This window comes from Grus americana, chromosome 23 (assembly GCF_028858705.1).
Source record: "Grus americana isolate bGruAme1 chromosome 23, bGruAme1.mat, whole genome shotgun sequence".
Lineage (NCBI taxonomy): Eukaryota > Metazoa > Chordata > Aves > Gruiformes > Gruidae > Grus > Grus americana.
The window spans coordinates 6,904,961-6,925,999 of NC_072874.1; the positions used below are offsets into that span (position 1 = coordinate 6,904,961).

Genomic DNA, 21,039 nt, shown 5'->3' on the forward strand with positions numbered 1-21,039 from the left:
CAGGGGCCATTTCCAGTAATGGAAAAAATATGTAGAAAGTAGCCTGAATTGCCCCAGAATGGCTGTGCTCGCTGCTGTAGGCAGCAGGTGTGCTTGTTTGTTGACCAATTCTTTAAATGTTAACTTTTGTGCAGAGTTCCTAACAAAATCAGCTGGGGCCCATGTGTTCATCAGAGGAGGCTGAGGATGGTCTGAACATTTGGGATGATATTGAATCATCTCAGGAAGCTTCCTTCATAACCCTAATTATTATACACTCAGGAGTGGATATGGAGTCTATAAGAGAAAACACAGTATTAAAATGTTTTTCAGGCATTCTTGAGTTGGCAGTTCGTAAATGTGAGTGCTTGAGCTTGTGGGAGGCAGTGCTCACTTTGTGCTTGCTGAAAAAGTCTGTGCTTAAATCCACTTCTGCCAAGTTAACGTGCTCTGTGTGTCGTAAGTGAGACAAAGAACAGCATCTTGGGCAAAAATCAACATGATAAATCAGCTCCACAGCTGTCTTTGATCTTGAGTAAGTCTTGCTGTAAGTACAGCGCTCTAAGTCTGGCCCAGACCATGGTCGATGTTAGTCAGCAGCGAGGAGCCAGCACTCTCTAAGAAGGGGTTTCAAACTGTAATTAATTACGCCTCGTAGCACTGAGCCTTTAAACATGAGGCACCTTTCTTAGCAAGTTGGGGCAAGTGCAGGTGCTCTGCAGGTCCTGGGAAGATGTGAAGCTCATGCTGGAGGGGAGCAGAACCTATATTTGGGGAAAAGGAAGGTGAAGTTTAAGGTTAGGACTGATTTTCTGTACATGCACTTAAGATGTGGGTGTCACAGTTGGCCAATTAAGCCACTAATCCAGTCAATGAGAGATGACATCTCAGGGCAATGAGTCTTACTGAACTGAGACCTTAATGTGGGGTGCATTGCCCCCGTTGGGTCCCTCACTGGCACCTGCCTCTCTCAGTGATGCTATAGGGAGTTGTGTCTAAGGACTTGAGTCCTGATTTTTGGCCATCTAAGGTTAGGTGAAACCAATCCTGTCAAAAGAATAGACAGTTCTTACCCACTTTTGTAAAGTCTAGTTGGTCATGGTGCTAGAGGTATCATTTCTTTAGACTCTGCTAAATTAAACTAAGTTACCTTACACTCCATGTCTCTCTCTTCTCATTGGATGTGGAGCGTCCACAGGTTGTAGGAATGAATAAGGAGTGGGTAATCCTTGGAGGACTTCATGTTGAACGCAACCAAGTGTAGTAATAGGACAAGGGGTAATGGGTTTAAGCTGAAGGAGGGTTGATCTAGATTAGATGTTAGAAATAAATTCTTTACTGTTAGAGTGGTGAGGTACTGGAACAGGTTGCCCAGAGAGGTTGTGGAGGCCCCATCCCTGGAAGTGTTTAAGACCAGGTTGGATGAGGCTTTGGGCAACGTGGTCTAGTGGAGGGTGTCCCTGCCTGCAGCAGGGGGGTTGGAACTAGATGATCTTTAAGGTCCCTTCCAACCCAAACCATTCTATGATTCTGTGATTCTATGATTCTAACCTCTTCTGCTTGCTCTTCACCCTTGCTCCTCAAGATGAAGTCAGGCCATTGTGCATCTAAAATCTCAGTCCCCTGTGCTTCCCTGTTTCGCCAGGTTTACACTTCAGCCCCATCCACACACCCTCTCCCTGGATGGGGCAGGATCAAAGCAGCAGGGCTTTGAGCAATTTCCCATAATTAAACCAGTGCAATTCTGTCATAGCAAGGCACTGCACCCTAAGGCAGATAATAGCTTCATGAAGAAGGAAGATAGTTCTTTTCTCACTGTAAATTACACGTATCTATTTGCTTCACTTAAAAAGCACCATCCTTATTTTCCTTAGGAGTATCCCACCCATTTTCTAATCCATCTCTTGGTGATGCTGTCTTATTTCAGTGGAATCAGAGTATTTCCTCCCCGAGTGTCTCATGAATAGCTGTATTTGCTGACAAGGGTGGTAGGTTTAATAGAGTCTCCCATTCAAATTCATTGTAAGAAGGGTTCCCCTTTATAGACAGCCAATTTCAACATCCTGCCTGTATGAAACATATGCATGCTATAGAAGTTGAATTTGCACCATTGTTTGGTAGCAAAAGGCAGGAAATTAAAGAGGCAACATTTCAGTAAAAGAGTGTGTGTGCCTTCTTTTTACCTGCTGTTGTTGTAAATGACACTGAAGATTATTGGAAGCTTAAGAGCGGATTTTATGCAGAAAGATTCTCTTTTTATTTGTCAGTGAATGTATGTGCTACATTAGGCAGTGCTTTGTATTTAGTCAACTTTACTGTGTAGTCTGTTTGGAAGGGAAATATAATTATAAAAATTGTAAAACCATAAATGTTTGCAGGAGATTAGAAGGAATTAAAGTTTGAAACCGTTTAAATACATTTTTCAAAACTGTCTGTCTTTCAAGTTACTGTCTTTGGTTACTGCTACAGAGCCAGGTTATGTGTGCATTAAACCGAGCATGAGTCCCTGAGGTTTGATGTAGTACAATTTATGTTTAGATTACCATTAAAAGTAATGTCTCATGAATGGTAGACATTCAATAAATTATGCTGAATTTCTTTTGTGCAAAATATTTACTGTCATCCTCTATAAAAGTAGCAGCATTTAATTACTTAAATACAAATACTGAAGTAATTTTTTCTGTTTGTTTTCTTTTGGATGTAATTACAGAAATGTGGGAAATACTTTTCCAAGGCTTTTGAACTCAAAAGTGGAACAGAAGGAAGACACAGGGGGACATACACCGTTCAGTGTTATTTTCCTTGCACAGGGAAAAAAGATCATTATGAGATGAGCACTAAAGTCTCAAGTTTTCAAAGGTTTGCATAACAAACAAGAGACACATTGTGGGTTGCATCTTGACTTTGAAGGCTTGCCACTGTCAACTGAAATAAAATGGCAAGGTTTAAAGCCTTAACCAAGTTCACAAGGAAAATATTTGGACTAAAAGTTTTGGAAAGTTTTCTCTCTTTGAAGTAGTTTGTCATGTGTTACCAATGTGAACTTTATTGACCTTGAAACATTTTTTTTTTTGAATCAACTAGCAACTAGTGACACTTTAGTAAAATCTTAAATCAACAACCATCTCCTAGCGGCTCCAGCTTCGTAGCAAATGCAGGCAAAACAGGGAATCTACAGAAGAGACCTTTATTATTCGTAAATGAAGCCTGCCAAAACCTTCCCGAAATAGCATTCAAAGACCCCTTTAAGGTCATGGATCCTGAACAAAGCCAGAAGAGCACAAAAAAGGCTGAGGAAAGTCCAAGAAAGAGGCTTCCCAAAGGAGAGGCTTTCCAAGCCAGTATTTCATCTGCAGCTACGTACCAGGGCAGCTCTGCTTCTTCGCAAGGAACCCCTCTCCGAGATATCATTTCGCAGCAGCACTTTTCTGGTTCTTTGCCGATTCCAAGAGAGGAGTCTCAGGAGAAGACTGGACATCAGAAGCAACCTAAACCTTCCTCTTTTGAACATCCTCCCCACGTTTCGCAGCTTCAGCAGCACGCACTGTCACCAGCATTTATGTCTCCTGGGAAACCAGAGCATGTCCTTGAAGGTCCCACATGGCAGCTAGTTGATCCAGTAAGACCAGGTCCCTCTGGCTCCTTTTCATCACCTGGGCTTCACTCTCACCACGGCCAGCTCTTACCTTCCCATTCACCGACCATTCCTGGAGAGGACATGCCATCCGTTCAAAAGGTCTATATCCCTCGCCCTTCACAGGTTTCCTTAAAACAAGCTGAAGAAGTGCACAAGAAGGAAAAGAAACCTCAGAAGCCAGGCAAATATATTTGCCAGTACTGCAGCAGGCCTTGTGCGAAGCCAAGTGTGCTCCAAAAACATATCAGGTCACACACGGGTGAGAGGCCATACCCTTGCATTCCATGTGGCTTTTCTTTTAAGACTAAGAGCAATTTGTATAAACATAGGAAATCTCATGCTCATCGAATAAAAGCTGGGCTGGCCTCAGGGATTGGGGCGGAGATGTATCCGTCGAGCTTGGAAATGGAAAGGATTGGCGGAGAGGACTTTGAAGAGCCAACAGAAGGAGAAAGCACAGATTCAGAGGAGGAAACGGGTACAATGTCAGGCCATTCGGTAGAGCTCTCACCCAGGCAGAAGCACACCCTGTTGTCCAGTAGTTTGCTGAGTGGAGGGAGCCAAGGCTCCAGCCATGACCGGTGTTCATTGTCTCATTCCAGTATGTCTCAGTCTCTTGAGGACAGCACCCAGTTTGTGGAGCCATCATCAGACCATGCACTGAGCCATAAATCTGAAGATACCCATACTATAAAGCAGAAGCTTGCACTCCGCTTAAGTGAACGGAAGAAGGTCATAGATGAACAAGCTTTCCTGAGCCCTGGGAGCAAAGGGAGCACTGAGTCAGGCTACTTCTCAAGATCAGAAAGTGCAGAGCAGCAGATCAGCCCACCAAATACCAATGCAAAATCTTATGCAGAAATTATATTTGGGAAATGTGGTAGAATTGGGCAAAGGACTGCAGCGTTAGCTGCAAACACAACCCAGGGCTTTCCGCACCTGTCTACTGAAGAGAAGCCCAGTATGGTACCGTTGTCTATGCCTAGAACACAGGTTATTGAACACATCACTAAGCTAATTACAATTAATGAAGCTGTTGTAGATACCAGTGAAATAGATAGCGTTAAGCCTAGAAGAAGCTCTTTATCTAGACGTAGCAGCATTGAATCTCCAAAGTCTGGTGTATATAGAGAACCGTTTCAGTTTGATATCAAGTCTGGTTCCAGTAGCCAGTTGGATGCATCGAAAGTGTTGACATCCCATGGTGAAAAAATTAAGCCCGAACAATCATTGTTGTCACTTCAGCAATCCCACAGTGCCACAGAGACAGTGCCTCTCCTAAGAAGCCACTCAATGCCTTCCGCTGCATGCACTATAAGCTCCCCACACACCTTTAGAGGTAGCTATTCATTTGATGATCGCATCATGGAGCCTGAAGTCTTAAGCCGTAGTCAAGCATTTTCTTCCCATCCTCGAATGCTAAAACGACAACCAGCTATTGAGCTACCTTTGGGAGTCGAATACGTCTCGGAGGAGGTTAGCTCTGCGAACAAAGAAACTGTTACCAAACCTCCCGAGGAGCCTGAAACCAAGGAAAGCGAACTTACCAAAAAGTCACGGAAGGGTCCGAAAGTCAAAGGGTTCATGTACGAGTGTAACATTTGTGGTGCTCGGTATAAGAAAAGGGACAATTATGAAGCCCACAAGAAATACTACTGTTCAGAACTGCAGCTTTCAAAGCCTCGTTCTTCCACTTCCCTTACCTCTTCAGAGACTGAGAAAAGTGTTGCGGATCCTGACACGTGGCCCCAGATGATGCATTACAAGCTAGGGAGCAGTTTGGAACTCACCCCACTCCGAAAAAGACGAAAGGAAAAGAGTCTCGGTGACGACGAGGAGCCTCCAGCTTTTGAGTTGTCTGACACTCCTTCCTCCAGTACTGGGCCTGGGACTCAGTTTGCAAATCCGGCGTCATCTGATGTTGCTTTAAACCTAACCCGTGAATCCATTAAGTCACCAGCAGATCCAGGTAAATCCGCACCTTCTGATGTCAGTGCCAGCTTTCATTCCAGGAATACCAAACTGACTTCGAGTGTGGAGGGCAAAGAGAGAAGGACAACCTCAAAGGAGATCTCCGTCATCCAGCATACGAGCTCCTTTGAGAAGTCTGACTCTGTTGAGCAGGCGAGCAGCTTGGAAGGAGAAGAGAAACCCTTGTCACAGTACTCATCTCAGCCAACACCCCAGCACAGCCGACCACCTCACTCCCTGCAACCGAAGCTGGTACGCCAGCCCAACATCCAGGTCCCAGAGATTCTGGTCACAGAAGAGCCTGACAGACCAGAAACGGAGCCAGAGCCTCCTCCGAAAGAGCCAGAGAAAACGGAGGAATTTCAGTGGCCGCAGAGGAGCCAGACCCTTTCTCAGCTCCCTGCGGAGAAACTCCCACCAAAAAAGAAGAGGCTGCGGCTGGCAGAAATGGCTCAGTCCTCTGGAGAGTCCAGTTTTGAATCAGTCTCTCTCACCCGAAGCCCAAGTCAGGAAAGCAACATATCCCATGGCTCCAGCCACTCTGTGTCGTTTGATCGGGAAGATCACAGCAAGTCGGAGTCGACCAGCCTGCCTGCTGAATCCCACCCAAAGCCTCCTGGCGTCGGCTCACATATGTTGATGGTACCAAGCCACCATCATCATTCCAGGGAAATGCGGAGATCTGCATCTGAGCAGACACCGAATGTCTCCCATCCTTCCCAGATGTCAGAGACACGCAGTAAATCATTTGACTACGGGAGCTTGTCGTCCACTCCTGCCTCAACCCCCGGCCCCTCAGCCTCCTCGGCTCCACAGGAGAGAAGGAAATGTTTTCTAGTTAGGCAAGCATCCCTCACGAGACACCCAGAGCATGAGCCAGACTCGGCCCCCACCGGCCGGCCAGAGACAGAAGATCCAATTCCTTCGTCAAGTAAATCTCCTTCAACAAGTTTACCCCATCAGCCAACATCTTCATCCCCTTTGCCCTCTCATGGTGCTTACCCAAGTGAAAAGAGTCAGCCAAAAGACAGCCCTCAGCCAGCATATACCCAGCCATACACAGAAGCTCTGCAAGTGTTTCATCATCCCGTACCACAGCTAACGCTGCATGAAAAGCAGTTCATGTCCCCACAAGTTTCTATCTTTCCCTACCAGCATCTTCTGCCACAGCCAGGGCAGTCGGCAGAGCTCTTTGCCGCACACACTATGTCTGACATTCTCTCTGCTCAGTTCACCATGCCTCAGATTCCTCCTTCCATATTTCAGACCCCACCACTGCCTCTCCCGCAAACACTCATCCACCCAGGCCCGCTTCATATCGCTCCTCCGTTAATGTCTCACCCTGCTGAGGTGCCATTCAGGCAGCATCCTTCATTCCTGCCGGTGCAGTACCCCGTCTCCTCACCGATCCCTTCAGCCTTTTTTCTGCCTCTTCAGTCTCAGTTTGCTCTCCAGTTGCCAGGTGAAGCTGGTGGACATTTACCGCAGATCAAATCCAGTTTGTTCCCAGCAGCAGGAACCTCCAGTCTTTCCCCGTGCACAGAATATGGCTCGGACAGTAGGTTGCATCCTCTGACCTGCACAAGTCCTTCAGTGTCCATATCCACATCTCAGCTCGTTGTTCCTACGCGGTCAGACCCAATGGTGTCACTTGTTGTCCCCGTTCGCATACAGACAAATATGCCGTCCTATGGGAGTGCGATGTACACAACGCTTTCCCAAATTCTGGTCACTCAATCCCAGTGCAGTTCCTCTTCTATCATTCTCCCAAAATTCGATGATCGCCAACCCAAGGGTACCCTGGTCTGTAGTGCTGATGTTCATGGACTAGGCTTCGATCTGGCACAGATGATCACAGAGGATCAAAGAAGCATTTTCCAGAGCCCATATCTGAGAGTGCCCTTACCCTTACCAGAAAGAAAAGGCTATATGCCTCTCACCTCTCCATCAGACAGTGTTCTCGGACTGGAAGGAGGCCCATCAACAGTCAGTGGAAGCAAAAGGATGCTCTCTCCAGCTGGTAGTTTGGAGCTGACAATGGAAACACAACAACAAAAGAGGGTGAAAGAGGAGGAAGTGTCAGAAGCAGAAGAGAAGTTGGAAGTGGTGAAGCCACCCAGTGCAATAGAGGAAGGGAAAAAGCAGGATAAGTCTCACTTTCTTGCAGAAAGTCAAGGCAGGGTAGAGGTTGAAACACCACCTGGTTTGTCCTTAGAGCAGTCAGAGCCAAAGGAAATCCCAAGTACTTTGCAGCAAGCTGTGTCTCATTCAGGTTCTCCAAGTTTTGAGGCACGGGAAGAGTATAAGCAGCCAGCTGGCAAGCAATTCCTCAACAAGGCACCTTTGCAACCCGTGAAGAAAGAAGACTCCAAAGAACTGGTGGAGCAGTCTCCACCAAACCCTTCAAGCCCTGCACCTCTGTCTGAGGTCACTCATAGTGCAATGAAGTCTCGAGAAGGTACAGATACGAAGAAGGTACTTCAGTTCCCCAGTCTCCACACAACCACTAATGTCAGTTGGTGCTATTTAAACTACATAAAGCCAAATCATATCCAGCAAGTTGATCGACGGTCTTCAGTGTATGCCAGCTGGTGTATTAGCTTGTATAATCCTAACCTTCCAGGTATATCCACTAAAGCAGCCCTGTCCCTCCTGAGGTCCAAGCAGAAGGTGAGCAAGGAAACCTACACCATGGCTACTGCTCCACGTCCAGAGGCAGGCAGGCTTGTCCCGTCCAGCTCCAGAAAGCCAAAAATGACAGAGGTAATGCAATCCTATATATTTCTTCTCATCCATTTGGATACATGGGAAGAGGGGGACGAGGGATGGGGAATTGCTGTTCTTAGTTTAATAGAAGTTTATTCATCCCTCTCTCAGTTTGGTAAGCACCTGTTCTCAGTGAAACTTTTAGAATGAAGAATCTAAAACCCTCTGTAATTAAAAAAAAAAAAGGCAAGCCTGCTCCAAGGCAATGTGCCATATTTCTGTTCTCCAGTTTCTACTTGCCTTGTAATCAAAAGAGCATGTAGGAATCACCACTGCACCATGAACTGCCACTGCTCAAGCACAAAGGATTAGACTTGATTTGCATTTGTCTTGATATTTCAAATAGCTTTACAACTTTTTTTTTTTTTTTAATAAATGCTGTTATAATTCCCTACATTTTGCATGTTATAAATGAAAAAGGATTACCTTTGGGAAATGGGATTCTGTCTGGTTGTGCATCTACTGATCTCACATTAATGAACATGGAGAGGCATGCTTGAAAGTATTGAAAAATATTAAAGGGAGATTTGCAAGTGCATTTAGGCCCCCAAAGAAGCGTAAAGTCATGCAGTGACATTTATAAAAGTGCCTCAGGAGGTTAGACATGGAGTCTTGTTAAAACACCCGTGTTGTTTGGTCCATTTAGTTAATGTCCTTAGCTGTCTACCTGCTTTTCCAGGTATCTAAGGATATTTTATACCTAGTCTTTAGAGTTAAGAGGAGCAAGGCAAACAGTTTCACAGGGGTAGAGCTCACCAAAGGCGTGGGCCATGTGGGCACAGAAGTCTTTAGGACACTTCTGGTAGCTGCCTAGTGTTATGTATCTCATTTTGAGGCCAGACTTTTCCCCTCTTGGTTAATGCTGAACCATACAGATCCCTTTAATCCAGATCATGTTCATGTAGATTAGCAAACAGAATTGCTCTAAAGATTTTGCAATTTGATATTCATCTCAAGTCAATTTATATTGATGGATTATTCATTTTATTTTTGTATCATGAAATGAACTCTGAATATTAAATTTATCATAATCGCTGCTGCAGCTGCTGCTTATAAATATGTCTTAAAATACACAGTAGAGTCACTTTGAGTCAATAAATCTTTATTTCTATTCAGCATTTCCATCATTCTTCTGTAGAAATCCAAAAGACAGAATTTCTAGGGACACGAGGCAGATAATTACCTGTGCAGTGCAATAACCACACTAATGCTTGATATTTATGCACTCTTTTTCAAAGGATTTTATCTGAATGGTGTTGTACCATCTTTGATTCAATTCTCTAATAGAAGTGCCTGTGCTCCTCTGAGCTTTGCTCTTTGACATGGTGCTAAAATGCACACCAAGTGTGTGTTTCAGAACTAGGACCCCTTCATACCCTGAAGTCAAAGGTTAAGCTCTACACAGGAATGGTTCAGCCCTTAGTCATCAAAATACATTTTTCACTGCATGCATTTGCTCAAAAGACTCAAAAACCTTTTAGACAAAACCCTATAAGCTGACTGATGGTGAAAGTTAAGGTTTTCATGGTACAATTTGCAAAAGTAAGAGTTTGTCCTACCAAATTCACCTAGAAAATGGTGTAGCCTAAATCTAATATTAATACCTGCTGCTTAAAGGAGTGCGGTTTGCAGAAATTATGTTAATTTCAATGGAGATAAATTGACATCATGCCAAGCAGGGAAGTAATTTTTGATTAGATGATCAGTGGGAGTGAAATTCTCAGTTTAGTTTTTAAAATACATATGACTGGCACAGATTAGGAAGTAGCGTTGCTGGTTACTCAGGAAGATGCAATTAATAGGAGCTGTGTAACAGTAGCATCCATCAAAGGTTCAAAGTTCAACCTTCAGTTAACTTTGCTCTACCTATTTCCCTTAAATATTTCCTTCTTTATGTAACTATAAGTTGTCAGTCAACACAACAGAAAATGTAAAACAGCTCTAATATTTTGTACAATTATGCATGCAGCAAGCTACCAGCAAGTAGTAGTACTGTATATACTGTCTACGTACTTGGCTTGATTTTTAAATTACCAGTGGGATTTACTGAGGAGGTCAATCCTGAAGTGACTGTAGGCTGCAGCGTGCATGTAGGGATGGCTAATTACACTGTATCGGGCTTGCACACTTTGTAAATTAAACGAGATTGTAAAAGGGGATAGTAGTGACTGTATGATTTTGGCTCTCTCTGGTGCCTTTCATCTGTCTATGTTTTGTGCTTTCAAAAGTTGCAATAAATAAACCTCATGCTACATCTAGAAAGTCAATTGTTTTGTATTCCTCAGTAAATAAGGAACTGAACTGGGAAGGTTATCACTAGCATTGATATGAGCATGTAGCTCATATCAGGAGGTGAAGTCATAACAGCCAAGGTTTAATTTTTGGAGGTGCTCACTGTGTCTCCTGCCACTGATTTCCTCTGAGCACAGACATCTCCATGCCCAGAGACACCAACTTGAGACTGTTTCTGCTGTTAAATTGTTAAAATGGTCCCTGGCACAGTTCTGTCCTAGGTCGATAGCCCTCTCCCAAGCAATTCCTGGGCACATTTAGGGAGATAGGACAGTACAGGGGCCATTCCAAGGCGGCATCTAGGAAGGGTATGTGGGCCTGATGGTGTGCAGGTGGGCTAATCTGTGCGAGCTGGCCCGAGAGCAGAGAGCAGTCCCAGGAGTATTTAATGCTCTAAGCTGAATTTACTGGGCAAATTTGAAATGTTTGACCTCAGTTTTGCAAAGCTACTTTTCAGTGAGGTCATCCCTCCTCTTGCTGCATATCTGATGGTCGTACAAGCAGCATGCTGCTGAGGAGGCTGGGTTATATCCCACTGAATTTTGCATGTCTCAGTTTGAGCTACTCACTCTTGGCTTCCCGTATAACCGTGGGAGACAAAGAGGCACCTCTTGAGTGATTCATCCCCCCTTAATGTAAGTGTCTAAGGTAGGGCAGATGAATCACCCTTGAGAGCTGCCACTCTTTCCCGCAATTGTAAAGAGTCAAGGGTGACCAGCTCTGCTTTAGACTTCTGCTGGGTCTTTGGCAACATTCAAGCCAAAATCCCTCTAATAACCCTGGTCTCTCAAATGCCTTCAGTCTCTTTCCGTAAATTATATATACAGCGAGGATATGGGTAGTTCAGTTGAACTTCAAAGATATTCTTGCACTTGTGTAAAAAGTAACCTGGGTGAAAGGCAATCTGCGTTCTTCTTTCAGAGCTTTGGAGAACCCTGTTATTTGTTTTGTTGGGTTGTAGTGAGGCAGCATCCCATGATTTCATTCCAGGTGTGGAGAGCTCCCCTTGCATCGTACAGAGCTAGAGAGGAGGCAGCTGGAATGTTTAGGTCCATATATTATAACAAAAAGCTATAAACATGCTAGATGAGATGTCAGTACATGACTTAAACCTTGGTCTAAACAAAGGGTGGCAAGTTTAACAATGAAAAAGCAAATTTTGCCCTGGGAACATCTGGGGAGGTTGAGGATTATTTTCTCCCGTTGGTTTTGTGGCTTTCTCTGTACTGTGCCCTTGGCAACAGGGTTCTGGTGAAAGGAAATCACCCGAGAGCTTTGACTGTCAAGTGATTTATATCAAGTTGAGATGGCTAAAGTGCAAATTTGTGTGAATGTGTGTGTATGTGGGGGAAACCTAAATGTTGAGGTTAAATCTGTGAATTCTACAGATGCCTCCTCTCTAGACCTTTGCAGACGTATATATTAGAGGGAGGATTATCCAAGGACAGAGCAGTGGATTTGGGAACAGAGATCCATGGCTCCACCACCCACTCAGAGTGACCCCAGCCAAGACACTTCTCTTTATGCCTCAGTTTTCCAGTTGGCAAGAGCTGGATAATATTGAGCCACCATATGCAGGGGGTGAATTAAAAACTTGTAAGCGGTCACAGTAAATATAACATAACCAGCAGGGCTCAAAGTCCAGAAGCAGAGGCCCTGTTTGTTAAGAGGATGTCCTAATTACTGCACTTAGCTGTCAGGAGCAGCATGTGCAGTAGGTTGCTGGCTCTTTCTGAGGCTGTTTGGTCTGTGTCTGTCTTAGAGTGATTTTGTATGTAATAATTGATTGTTTTGCTCTTTTGGGGAGATAGGTTCATTTGCCTTCGCTCCTTTCTAATGAAGGTCGAAAAGATATAACTAGAGCTGAGAAGGAAGAGGATAAAAGAGGAAAATCAGAAGAAGAGGCTCTTGTAACCAAAAGAGGGGAGCCAGTCAGGGTCAAGATCTTCGAAGGAGGGTAAGTGTCTCATTTTATTTCTCTTTCTGTGTCACAGTTGTATAGGAGTTACTGATAACAATGATGGCAAGTCAGTGAAGGTGCCACGTGGAAGTGAGCAGAAGGCAAGATATAGTTGGATTTCAGCTTGCTTTACACATCCACTGTAAAAACCTGGCCCTTGAGATCAGTAGGTACTCTGGACTGCATTAATTTTCTTTTTTTGAGTTGTCTTCAAGTTAGCAAGCACCTTGATCTCTTTTCTGAGCGAAGATGGCTGAAGAGCACAAATACATCTTGTAGCTGTTTCTGATGTGACAGAGATGTACTCCATATCTCCTAAATCTTTGCAGAGCCTTCTCCTGAAAATGATGTTCCTAATGGTTGTTACCGTTATAAGGAGGATCTTTTCTGATGCCTGGGTTTGGGGTGGGGGAGAAAAGAAGGATTATATTTATGTGATTTTAATCCCACCCAACCAAAATAGCTCAAACCAGAATGGATGCAAGGTCTAAATTCGATGTATTTCTTAATTCTCAGCTCCAGGAAATTCAGAGTACTCTTCAGTAATTCAGCACTGGTCTAATGCTACTGTTTATCTTTGAAAAAATAAAAAATCAGCTAATGAGTAGGGTGTCTGTGGGATACAATTAAAGATCATCCTTCCTGTGTGTTGCAGAGGCGGCCAAAGAGATGTAAGCTATCCCTAGCAGGATTCATCAGTTCTGCTCTTGCCATTGGGTGGTCTTGTTTTTTGTGTTAGAAAAAGGCTTTAATTAGTCAGTGGTTGTGGTTTTCTGCCGTTACCGGTTGAAATTTGCTTTTATTTAAAAATATTTCATTAGCAGATGATCAAACTAGCTAACCGAAAGAGTAAAGTAGTGCTTTGGGAAAGGAAACCTGCTTGTTTGTTCAGGACAACTCACCTCTCACCCAGACGTAGGCACTATGTGCACAGCTCGGGTTTAGATACGTGTCGGCAGTGAGTGGTGAATGCAAAGAGCTAAAGAAGTGGCAACCTGTTAATGGTTACGACCTGAAGTGATTTAGGGAGGGAGCCAGGGAATGGCAAGAAAGCAACAGACTGAGAAATACGGTGGGTTCGGTACGTTGCCATCACCCTCCTGTAGCAGATAGGACCCATGGGACCAACTGAGCACCAGGTTTTATTGCCCTAAAGCCCATGAGAAGCCTCCGTTCCTCTCAAGTGGGTTCTCACAGAGCTGTGGCTGTTTCAGAGGGACTCTTGGACTCCTTCCTAGACATCATTAAAGAGGCTCAGCATCAACGTGAATGAAAATCACTCTGCCCCTCACAGAGCAGCTCCACAGAGGTTTTTTGGGGAGAGATGCGGAGGTGCTCGGTGCTGGCTGCTCCCCGACTGCCTCCACCAAAACGAGCCATGTCTCCACGTCCCTGCACTCCACAGTCTGCATCTCTGAGCCCAGCACAACGGATGCAGAGTCTCATTTTCTAAATGACAGACACAAAATAAAGCAACTTTCCCAACATGTTCTGTATAAGGCAGCATCAGGGAACACATTAGTCATCCTGAACGTATGCTATGTTTTATTTTAAAGTTCCTGTAGCACTGACTTAAGGCAGCCATCCTTCTGGATGCGAGACGGAGTACAGTAGCCGTTTAATGCCAAGCACAGGCACTAATGTAACACACCAGGTCACAGAAATAAATTTTACATCTAAATTGCACGGCATATGCACTGTTAAGAGGTCAGGCAGGACCGGCAGTCCTCCAGAGGTGCTCGGTGCATCCTGGTGGTCTGTGCCTAGTTCCTGTGGGGTTTCTGATGGCGAATTGCTCAGCCTCAGCAGCCTGTGTCAGTGAGGATATTTTCTTGCAGTGAAGGAATAAGCCTGCAGATGAATCTGCAGGGTGCCTAGTGCTTTGTGCAAGATACTAAATAAGATCAGGCCCCTTTCCTGGCCATCTCCTGAAAATGTTTTACCAAAAGTGCATCCATTCCTAAGATGTTATTTCACCATTTGGGTTTTTTTCCCCCATAAAAATTTCTTCCTTGTCTCATTCTTCCCATTATTTATTGGTTTCACATGGTCTGCTGCTGGCTAGATATGGGGGAATGCAGTTGGTTTCAAATCTTTTGGAGCCATCCCATGCTTTGTTGCCTCAACCAAGGAGGGAGATTATAAAGAAATTCAAGTGTTACCACAAAAGGTGAACTTGCTACAGTCCTTTTAGCTCCTTCTTCCCTTCAGTTTTTATTTCTTTAGAGCTCTTGCCTTTCTCACTGCCATTTTCAACACTTGCTTTTTCCTCTGTACAGTCTTCTGGCTTCCCCAATCCATAGCTGCCTTTCCCCCATTGCTACGTTGCTTATTGCACTGCCAGGACCAGCTCTGCTCTTTCCCTGCTGCTATCAAGCTTGCTGGCTAGAATCGTATTTCTTGGCTTTCAGAGAAGACCAGAAAATTCAGATTTCATACTTTCATCATTCCCACTGCCCATTTTTAAGGAACAAACTGATGAATCTGCCAGAGGCTCTCGAAGCCGTGTGGGGTGGCTTGGCTTCCCTCGCAAAGTTTCTCTCATTTGAAGGTTTCTCCTCTCTAGCTATGAAAGTGGATGGTTACTTTGCTTTTGTTCACCCACTGGGAGGTGTTTTGGAAACAGCAGCTTGCAGATTCCTTGAGCCTGGAAGTACATTCATACCTGGGTTTAGGATCAAGGCTCAGTAATACCGTGCATGGAGTGTGCTTGGGCTCAGTTTCTTTCCGCATCACCCTTTCCATGAAGGATGTCATTTTCCCCTGTTGTGCCGTCTCAGGATGTGGGACAATGGCCACTGGGGCCACCATGGGGTGGGGAGGGTGGAGCTCTGGCTGAGCTACCCAGCCATTTCAGCATCTACCTCCTTTGGCCTCCTGTGAAGAAGAGGACCTGTGGTCCCTTTGTGTTGTGTTTCTGGTTTCTTTGGGACCGCAGGAGGGATGTGTGTGGTTCTGCCTTGACTTTTCCATAGTTAACTGTAGATGGGCTGCACAGAGTTTTCTTTTGGATTTCTGTTTAAAGAACAAATTCCTCTTAGAGACCAAGTCTTAAGATCATTCCATGTGTAATCTCAGCAATGACTTTTACCTGCAGTTCTGAAATTTTCTAAGACTGGCTATACCTCCATTGCAGCCAGCGTTCAGCCCTCGCTCCATGAGCAAACCCCGTGCACTTGACTGCAAAGGAGATGGGAGTCGTTTAACATCCCCCGCACAGACTGGATGCTGCACTGTCTCATTAGGTTGTGTCTGGGAGAACCATGCCATTAAGCAGCCAGGTCAAAGTTTGTACTCCTGAAGGAGCTAATAAAAATATCCATTGGACTTGTCCTGAGGGATATTGTGGTGGTTTTGAGCAGTGAAAATGATCTTTGAAGGTCAAGCTGGCCAGCACTGCTTCAGGAGAAGTGCCGTGATTCCTCGGTGGCTCTGTGTCACCTTCATCAATCCACTCTGGTACTTTGGAGGCACCAGGCCCATTCTGAAATCTTACGTCATGAAACTGTAGATTGGTATCGACCTGATTTGAGAGTGAGGTCTGTGATGGTATCATGGTCTTGTCAGGGAAATGTTGCCTGTTTACTGTGCATTAGCATTACCATGATGAAATCTGATAGTAGTGGGGTAGTTACAGTCAATATATGTTCTACTTTATAGCCAAATTCTCTGTGCTTTAATGGGGCCCATCACTTGGCTCATTGCACTAGTTGTTTGCAACTAGTAGGGAAAGCAATACCAAGATATAGACGGTTAAGGGCCACTTGCCTGACATCCCCAAAGCAGTGTCATGTAAAATGAATATTATGTCAAAAGGAAGACTCTCTTCGGAAAACTGTTCCATTCCATTTTTTTCCCCTCTTTATGGAACAAAACTTAAGGCTACAATCTTATGGTCGCAGACCCGAGTATCCTTGCATTCACACCTTAAAAAAATACCTCCCCTTCACACCATCCCATGTGTGCAAATCCACACATGAGGAAGAACCCATGGCGATTCAGTGTCATGTATCTTTTAACATTCAGAGAGATGCTCATAGTGCTGCTGTGACCCAAGGTGCTCTAGTCATCGGTTTGGTCTGACCCATCTGATTCCTTCACTCTCTGTCCTCACCACTAAGTAACAGAGAGTTGCAGGTTCACCAGCCATGGGATCTTCTGAACTGAGGTCCTGAACCCCCACCTTAAATCACCGCTCCCTTCAGCCAGAGCGAAGCCCCGTCTGTCTAGCACAGTACAAATAACTGGAGGGATTGTATGAGGCTTGGCCACTGCATTCCCTGGAGAGCCCAGGGCTGGAGGGTAGAGGCTGCGGTGTTGCACTGTCCTCTGTCTCCGTGCTGCGGGGGCTGCTGATGGGATTTTCGGCAGGCAGGAAGAAGATGGAGCCGCACATCTGCCCCCCTTAGTCTGTCTAGTGAGAGACTTTCCCTGAGGTTGAAGGAAAATGGAGAAGCCTTGGGACTCTTTTATCAGACTTGAACATGGTTGCTAACTCATGGATGCATAAGGAAAAAAAAAAACCAAAACCTTTGGGGGACCCATTAGCTGTATGCAAACCTCCCTTCCCCCAGCACTCTTCCCAGTTCCTGCCATTGTGGACTCACTGGGATCCGTGGTCAGCTTCTCCGGGGTGATCTCACTCCATTTCTATGACCGGCCACAGAAACTGCAGCTCCCACCACCCGCTGACACACACCTCATGGAAAATCCCTGGTACAGCAATGCGAGAGTTTTATTACCCTAGAGAAAGCCTCTCTGTTAAACAAGCAAAGTTTCTCAGCGTGTAACTCCAAACCCCTGCATCGCACCCGGTTCGTTCAGGGGATTTCCTTTGCTGCTTAGATGAGTTCTAAGAATTCACCGTGTTTATTTTGAAAGGAGTCATTTATCCCAAAGACACTAACTTGAGCATGCATGTTAGCAGCAACGGAGGAATCTGAGCAAGGTCGTGTCTGTAGCACATCCAGCTGCTGCATGCACCAGCGTGAGTTAAAGGCTCCTTCATTTACCTGCAAACCTGCTTGAATCCTGGAGGTGAACTCACTTTGCAGCCCCGGGGCAGTGCCTCAAGTGTGAAGAAGAGATAGTAATGCTTTACTCCATAGTCTGTTCCTGGGTAGAAGCAAAGAATTCTTGGAATTTGCATTTTTAAGTGGAAGGGGTTTTCCTGAGGCTGGTCACTTTGCACGGAAAGGAGAAATCAGTGTTAAAACGTTCTTGTTAGGGCTAGTGGTGCCAGACTGACTGCTCGGCGTTAATATGAGCATCTTGCGGGGTTTGGTTGCTGGATTTTCCCTGTCTTCAGAAGTGCTAAGCAGGCATTGCTGTGCTCCATTTAGGCAGCCCCGTGGCTGCACAGCCCCTCTGGAAAATCTGGTCCTGCGTGTGTCAAGCTGCTCTCTGAAACATGATTTTAAATTCTCAAGCATCAGTTTGTGCACAGTTATTTATCATGCTTCTGGAAAGGACCTTTGAAAAAAAAAAAAAGTGTTTCTTATACATGGAATTTTTTTGTTTGTTTTTTGGATAGGACTTTACAAACAACAGGGAGGAGAGCTTTGAGCCACTGGCTTTGAGACTAGCAGGGACAGCCTTATTGCCTAGGCAGATCTGAAAATCATTAACCAGCTTGTGCTGGGGATGCTGGGAAAAGGGAAGGGAAAAGCATACCTTGATTTTGTTAATGCTCATATGAAAAAAGACATGTCATGTAAAATGGTGGCAGCTCTCGGGAATCCCCACCGCAGTAGCCAGTCTCCATTCTCCTCAGAGGCTGGCTTTCAGGGATGCGTACCCACGGGGTTTGGGTATAGCGCGAAGGGTCACGATGCTCACGCTCGCCAAGATCCGTCCTTGTGGGTACCAGGGGCCGCGTATGGGCCCGTGCTCCATACGGGGAGAAGGACAAGCCTCATTTCTCATGCCCGTTGAAAGAGCATAAGGTCTCTTTTGAGCACCATACGTTTACACTCTCTCTTTTTTTCATAGCACAAGCAAAGCACATTTTCTGCTTAAAAACCTAACAATCCAAAGGAGAAAAGACACAGGGTGGCAATTTAAGGAAGGATGGATTTGTGAATTTTACCGATGCTGACAAGATGAAAGGAGAAATTGTTTGAAGAGACAGGTTTGCAGGCAGTGAGAAAGGCTGCTTGAAAGATACGTTCAGGAAGAGCAGCAGAGAAAAATAGCAACTAGAGAAAAAATATTTTCAAAATAAAAGGAATATATGCTTTTTGCTTTGAAAATCATTGCATTCTTACTTTAAAATATCTTTAAAAGCTAACATGAAGAAAAGGTTCAATTTGACTTGAAGCAAATGCTTTTCTCTCCCATAATATGTCTTCATGAATATTTGGATACCTTTTTTTTTTTAATTTTGGGTTTAATTTTTTAAAAAAATCAGGGATAGCCAAATGAAAAAACTGTTGTTGTCAGTGTTCTGTTCAGGAAATCTTTTCTTGGATCAGGAGCAGCAAGGTAAACGGCAGGAAACAGAGTGTGGAAAAGGAGGAAAGCGAGCAGTTTGCAGGTAGGGTCAGTGCAGACAGCAGCAAAGCAAAGGTGTAACTTGCTTGACTCCAACTTTGGACACCTCAGCCTATCTGCTTGCTTCGAGCCGCTGCCGAGACGTGTTAGATAAGAGCCGGTGTGTGTCCGGGAGAGCTACAGATTTCCTTTCGGAGGGAAAGTGTGGGACGCTCTGTAACAGCGCCAGTTCCCGAACCTGCCACTCAGCAGATGGTGCTGCGTGCCAAGAGCTCTTGTATAAGTAACCTTGTATAATATAGAAGTAACGTCGGGTTATTAACTTTAAAACAGGTTATTAATTTCTGTTGGGAGCAGCTTCTGGTTGTATAACCACTACTGAAGCTTCAGGCAAGATCCCAAATGTTGTCTTTGGGACAGAGCTCAGGGCTTGAAGCACTTTATGGGCTTGAAGCACTTTATATTTTCCTTGCTTTTATGACAGTACATACAACCTGTGAGTTGATACCCCCCCTGAACACTTCTCAAGGGTCTGTGCAACATGAATCAGCATCATTCACATTCAGTCTACTCTTTACTTCCTCCTTTGGTTTCCCCTTATGGATGTGGGTACAAAAACCCCATTAAATCCTGCATATGTTTCAGTCAGCTAACCATGGAGCCACTCTCAGTTATCATCCTAGCTCTGATACAGAGGGATGAAAAAATATTTGCAAGCGTATGGACCCCTGTGCTGTTCATGCTTTGGGTGCAGTGATGACTGGCCACCCCTGCACCACCTCCACCTTGGCTCTGAAATGCAGGATGTCCCCATGTGCCTACAGCTCCGAGCACTGGAGACGGCTTTCCTTTAATACCAGCTGTGTTTGCGCTGAGCAGTTCCTGAACATACTGTTCCTTGGCCTCCTAAACACATCCCGGAGACAGCGAGTGGTGGTGGTTAGAGCAGATAAGTGTGACTTGGGGATGGTGGACTCGTGACTCACCATGACTCTTGGATAAGTCATTCTCCTCTCCACACTTCAATTTCCTTGGTTGCGAGAGGGGACACACAAACTCACCTACTGCTAAGCTTGATTATATTATGCCTTTAAAATGTCTTAATATTCCTCAGTGGGAATTGTTAATGTTTCCTGTCCTGAATATCTCCTCGCTTCACCTGACAAATTGGGTTCGTTGGAAGCTTATTCCTGTTTTCCCAGGAAATTTGACAAACACAGAAGGGTTTAGTCTAGGTTGTTGTCTGGTTTTCTTTATTATTTTTCCTAAATTGTTTTTGCCTGTACAGCCAGCCCACTTTCTTGACATGTCCCACTGGCAGGTGCTCATAATGCAGCTTGATGTTAATTTCCCACAGCCAATTATTAAAAAAATGTTATTTCCAGTTTCCTTTCTGACCTTGTGTGGGATTCTCAACATTGTGCAGGGATTTCTTTCCTCCTAAGTAAAGATCCCTGTAAGCATCCAGCCAGCCAGCCCATGGGCTTCCCCAGTGCGACATGGTTATGGTGGGGCAGAGGCTGAGTGTGGTCCTTGGTGGAAGATGGTGTTCTTCCTAAGCCCAGCATTCCCAATAGAGTTTTCCCAGCCTGTTATTCCACTCACCATAACTTTTATCTTCTCTGTGTTACACAAAGACAAGAATTCCCATTTGCTTTCAGTTCAGATCATGAAAAATACAGACTTAATAAGCACTATCAAGCAAGAAGATGTTTTTGATGCCTTGCACAGGTGCCTGGGGTACCTGGCTAGGACAAACCTGCCTTGCTGGCATTGTGCTGTGTCTTACTTGGGGAACGAAGAGTGCTCCAGCTGCCAGGCTTGTCAGTCTCCTGTCGTAGCACTAAATGAATTAAAAAGTCTACTAGTAATTGCATTTGTTCTAGCAATTACTTTGCTTATAACACCTTGTAGATCCTAGGATCAGTCCAGGTAGATAAAG

General features: G+C 44.8%; 1 protein-coding gene across 8 annotated transcripts in view; it reads left to right on the forward strand.

Moving 5' to 3' along the window:
* HIVEP3 (HIVEP zinc finger 3) overlaps positions 1 to 21,039 on the forward strand; it is a 326,648-nt gene that overhangs the window by 254,643 nt on the left and 50,966 nt on the right. For all 8 annotated transcript variants that reach the window (XM_054802485.1, XM_054802484.1, XM_054802483.1 and 5 more), the window contains 2 exons: positions 2,690 to 8,350; positions 12,457 to 12,602. In XM_054802485.1, the coding sequence (XP_054658460.1) occupies positions 3,233 to 8,350; positions 12,457 to 12,602 (5,264 nt within the window). In that variant the 5' untranslated portion in view covers positions 2,690 to 3,232. The remainder of the gene's footprint in view (positions 1 to 2,689; positions 8,351 to 12,456; positions 12,603 to 21,039) is intronic.